The sequence below is a fragment of the Acartia tonsa genome, chromosome 1, assembly GCF_053477335.1.
Source record: "Acartia tonsa isolate MP-2025a chromosome 1, ASM5347733v1, whole genome shotgun sequence".
Taxonomy (NCBI): domain Eukaryota; kingdom Metazoa; phylum Arthropoda; class Copepoda; order Calanoida; family Acartiidae; genus Acartia; species Acartia tonsa.
The window spans coordinates 2,679,124-2,684,678 of record NC_137260.1 but is presented as its reverse complement, the minus strand read 5'-3'; the positions used below and the strand labels follow the sequence as shown (position 1 = coordinate 2,684,678).

The window sequence follows — 5,555 nt, the reverse complement described above, 5'->3', positions numbered from 1 at the left end:
TTAGGTCTTTTGTAGCCACACCACATTTTAGCAACTTTGCAACATATACAATTTTATTTACACTTATACTACTAATATTCTGCTTATTAAGTTCTAACAAGAGTGATGTTCATTTGTTAATGTATCTGATTTGTTTTGTGGATGTTTTCAGACTTGTTATATGACATTTACAATAAAAGAAAGAATATTATAAAAGATTGTCACATTATGTACAGGGATACTAATATACATTTATCATATTACTAGAACCAGTCATTTAAATCCTATAAGGTGGAGTGCTTTTAGAAACCATATTAATAGGAAACTTGTTTTCTTTGTAACATTGCTATCTATACTTTATGCATTTTTATTTGTTATAAATTAATCTGAAAATAATACATCTACATTAGACAATTATTTTATTTACACTACAAGATAATTAAACAAATAAATGATTTTCTTCATACTGGAAAACAATAATATCAATCATGTAAAAAAATCATTTAACAGCAATTAAAATGTGGAGATACTGTAAATTAAAGTGTAAAGTAATACATTTTGAAAAATTAATAAAAAATTGCAACAAATAAAGATAAAATGCAGATTTTTATTTGTATTGCGCATTTGTATAATAATTATTTGTATCCTATGACAATTAAAACTTTATATTTCTATTTTATGATGAACAATATCAATAGTATCAATTCTATCTTCATCATAATTTTGTTCACAAGAAAGAGGATCTTCCATTTCTTGTTTGATATTTTCTTCAATATTGTCTGCTCTCATCTGGATAGAGAGAGGATCTTCATCAAATATTTCTTCTTCTTTAATTTCTTCTTTAACATCAACTTCTTCACATTTTATGAAACTAATAGAAACAGAGGGTGGAACTGTATCATTACAAGTTTTCATCATTTCTAAATGTCCGGGGGATTTTTTATGTCTTGCTAACTCTGAACTAGAGACATAATGCTTGTCACAAAGTTTACATGAGACTGGTTTCTCACCTGTATGGAATCTTTTGTGGTGAGTCAAATTACTACTAGTTGTAAAAGTCTTTTCACATTGATCACATGAGTATGGTTTCTCACCTGTATGCATTCTTTTGTGCTGAGTCAAATTACTACTAGTTGCAAATGTCTTTTCACACTGATCACATGAGAATGGCTTTACACCTGTATGAACTCTTTTATGGACAGTCAATTCACTATTTCGAAGAAATCTTTTTTCACATTGATTACATGAGTATGGCTTCTCACCTGTATGGATAATTTTGTGTTTAATCAAATCACTATTAACAGAAAATGACTTTTCACATTTATCACATGAGTATGGCTTCTCACCTGAATGAAGTCGTTTGTGATTAGTCATATCACTATTACGAGTGAAAGACTTTCCACATTGATCACACGTGTATGGTTTCTCACCGTTATGAATTTTCTGTCTAGTCAAATCAACTTTCCGTGCAAATGTTTTTTCACACTCATCACATGGGAATGGTTTCTCACCAGTGTGAATTCTTTTGTGATATGTCAAATTACTTTTTTGAGAAAAGGTCTTTTCACATTGATCACAAGAGTATGGCTTCTCATCATTATGAATCGTTTTATGAACTGTCAAGTTACCACTAGTTGTAAATGTCTTTTCACATTGATCACATGAGTAGGGTTTCTCACCAGTATGAACCCTCCTATGAACAACCAGGTTAGATTTATCTTTAAAATTCTTTTTACAAATATCACAGGTATTCATGCTGGGTTATCTTCTCTTAATCTCCTGAAATTATTTTTATGAATTAGTTTTATAATATTAATTAGTTTTATTAATATTTAATTAAAAATATTAACTGATAAAATTTTTTTACAAAAGGTAAAAACTTCCGTAGAATCTAGAAAAAAAATAGTAAATTCTAAACAAAATTGTAAGTAAATTTGTTGCCATATTGCTGAATTACAAGATACTATTTAAAAACATACTTACATATTTAGAACTTGATTATAGAGATTGTTCCTTGTTGTAATAGGAATCAGTATTCCAAAAATACGATGAATAGAATAATTTTACGCTTTCTAAATAGTACTACTACAGGAATCATCATGCCAAGTTTGAATTCAATAGGACAATTCGTATATGACAAAATTAATGAAAAGAGCAAACCGCTCCAGACGGACTGATCCTAATTATAGAAAAGATTTGCTTTTAAAAATCAGTATTGAATAGCATAAGAGAGTGGGTTTAAGAGAGATCTCAATTGCAACAAAAAATCCGCCATAAATTTATATTAAATATCTTCTAAAAATTTAATATAATTCAGAGCATTACAAACAGACAATGTAAATTAGATATTTGATGCTTATTGGAATAGGGAATCTTTACAAACAAAAATTCAACAATCTAACTTGAATATCATCTGATCATCTGAGAAATTCATATTTCCCACACTCCATTTCTTTCTAGCATATAGATGGACAAAAAGACGTCGAAAAATTAATTATTGAGTAATTAGCTTGGCATACTAAAATTCAGGAGAAATGTTTTTAAAAAAGAACTTAATTAGACCATAAACACACAAGAAAAAGGATGACATCATAAACATCCATAAAAGCGAAATTCTGTAATTGTTGGACAAATGAACACTTGTAGAGCGTCAGAACTGAATATGTAGAACATAAAAATGTATTTAAGTTTATTTTTAATTAAGTAAAATTGTTGCAAAACTGCGGAAATATAGGATACTGTTTAAGGATATACTTACATTTTTAGAACTTGATTATAGAGATGATTCCTTATAACATTGTACCTTGTTGTAATAAGAATCAGTATTCCAAAAATCATATGAACAGGATAATTATAACAAATAAAAATTTTAAATGAGCGTACGGACATTCTGGTAACGATTAAAGAGTTGCTAAGTCTAAATTGTACCTAACTGTTATAGGAATCATCATGCAAAGTTTGAAATCGATAGGACAGTTTTATCATGTATGAATCAACGAAAAGAGCTGACTGTTAAGGACGAACGGTCCGACCGTAAATGTAGAAAATCTTCACAATTAAATATATAAATACCTTATAATATAAAGTAAAGACGTTGATTAAATTATCAACCTAAATCATAAATAAAACAAAAACTAAATCTCCGCCCACTTACTTAAATATGATACTCAAATAGGACTCCTCCCACTTTTAATCAGGAACTGGACAAGCATTGTATTTGTTAAAAGGTTGTAATGTTAAATTATAATGAATAAAGATTCTGGCGGCAAATTAATATTCATCATATTCATGCATTATTTGATGATATATTATACATTTTTAAAATATAAATATGTTATTTTGTCAACATGTAATATAATTTAGCGACTCAAACAGAATAAATATGAACTTAATACGGACAGACGGTCAAAAGTGGAGAAAGGCTTTGTACGCAAAATATGATTTGAAATTAAAGTACCTTTCATGAGTTTATTCCACAATCAAAATTCCTCTATCTGTATAATGGATTTCTATCTGTTCACTGTGAATGTTAGTTGCTGACTGACAATGATACAATTGTCAACCTAAATCATAAACAATAGTTATATCTACATAAACTAAATCTCCGCCCATTTACTTAAATATGATGCTCAATGCGCGGACTCCTCCAACTTTTAATCAGAAACTGAACAAGAAAATATGATATGATGTTGTTTTAAATAAAGGGAGGGAGGAGACATTGAGCTGATTATTACACTAGTCCCTAAAGTTTTATAATTATGTTTTCTTATTCGTTTGACAACTCTAGGGACTATAAATGCATTCTGATTGGTGGATATATTAAGTTGAGTGTCCAAACGTTTCAAAAATTGATATCTACAGAAGGGATAATTTTGTGTCTTAACATTCGGGATGTGCATCAAATTATCGGCCATTTTCTTATCCATTTATATTCATGCGGGTAATTAGGAAGAAAAATATACTAATTTTTAAAATAGGGAAACTATTCTTCATTTACATGAAATAGTCTGTTTAGAAAGGTTATAAAGGTGTATAAACTGACAGATAACAATATTGTAGATTTGCTTTCCATATAAAATATGATATGAAATATAAACAAGATACCCTTACATTCTTTTAAAAAAGTAAAAGGATGTCTGTTTGTTCCAAAGTATCTCGCTAACCGCTGAACCGATGTGATTCTTCTTTACAGATAGCTTCTCCGACCGATGAAGGTGCGGCAAGGGGCCCGACTGTTAAGGGTTAATGAAATTAATCACATTTACCTGATTTATCTTAGTTATTTATTCAAATGAAGGCTGGAAAAATTCAAATTTCATTTCATTGTTATCCATTATCTGAAAAAAATTAAAAGGTACAAAAAATGATAAGTTTTGATTTGGAAAATAGAAAAAAATATTTTAAACCAAATAATCTTCAATAACCAGCAAAAATAGATAAATAATATTTACAGATTTTATAAAGATAAAGTGAGTGTTTGAAGGGGGGAAGTTTTGCCACTTCCATTTACTCCGTGATTATCAGGCTACGTAAGGGGGGGTTTTTTAATGCAACCATCTCGTAATCAATGTATAAATGGCACTTAGAATTCGAACAAAAAGTTGGAAAAGTAACGGCTGGCAGCTGGCGGCTCAGCCGCTTAGCCGTTTTTTGCCTATTTTCAGGGCAAATTCATCATTAATTACGTAGGAATCAACTTTTAAAAACATATTTTTGGTTTAATTCATGTTACATGATAACAATAACCATTTTTTAAATTTCTAGTACCAGCTGCTAAACGGCTAAAACCGGCTAAAAACGGCTGGGAGCCGCCAAGAGTATGAAGCGTAGATAGGGCATGTGACATGTCTCGGGGTAGGTTTTTATGGTTGCTGAGCTCAAAAATGCTACCAAAAATAGTGGCGGCCCATCCATATGGCAGCTGGGTAACAGCTGCAGCTCAGCTGGGAGCGGCCAAGAGTAGAATCAGTAGATAGGGCTTGTGACGTGTCTAGGGGTAGGTTTTTATGGGTGCTGAGCTCAATTCTACTACAAAAAATAGAAGCAGCCTATCTATATGGCAGCTTGGTAATGGCCGCAGCTCAGCTGGGAGTGGCCAATAGTAGAATGAGTAGGTTCAGCTTGTGACATGTCTAGGGGTAGGTTTTTAGGGGTGCTGAGCTCAAAAATACTGCTAAAAATAGTGGCCGCACATCCATATGAAAGCTGGGTAACGGCCGCAGCTCACTTTTAAGCGGCCAGGAGTAGAATGAGTAGATAGGGCTTGTGACATGTCTAGGGGTAGGTTTTTATGGGTGCTGAGCTCAATACTACTACCAAAAATAGAAGCAGCCCATCCATATGGCAGCTGGGTAACGGCCGCAGCTCACCTTAGAGCGGCCAAGAGTATGAAGAGTAGATAGGGCTTGTGACATGTTTAGGGGTAGGCTTGTGAAATGTCTATTGCCTAGGGGTAGGTTTTTATGGGTACTGAGCTCAAAAATGCTACCAAAATTAGTGGTGGCCCATCCATATGGCAGCTGGGTAAGAGCTGCAGCTCAGCTGGGAACGGCCAAGAGTAAATTGAGTAGATAGGG

At 32.0% G+C, this 5,555-nt stretch overlaps 1 protein-coding gene across 1 annotated transcript; it reads right to left on the bottom strand.

Annotated features, from left to right (window-relative positions):
* Window positions 1–594: 594 nt before the first annotated feature.
* On the bottom strand, window positions 595–4,318 carry LOC145328808 (uncharacterized). Its single transcript, XM_080172726.1, has 3 exons — window positions 4,245–4,318; window positions 3,437–3,542; window positions 595–1,758 (listed from the first exon to the last, which is right to left on the bottom strand). The coding sequence occupies exon 3, from the start codon at window positions 1,732–1,734 to the stop codon at window positions 643–645; it is 1,092 nt and encodes a 363-aa protein (XP_080028852.1). The 5' UTR covers window positions 1,735–1,758; window positions 3,437–3,542; window positions 4,245–4,318; the 3' UTR covers window positions 595–642.
* Window positions 4,319–5,555: the final 1,237 nt, after the last annotated feature.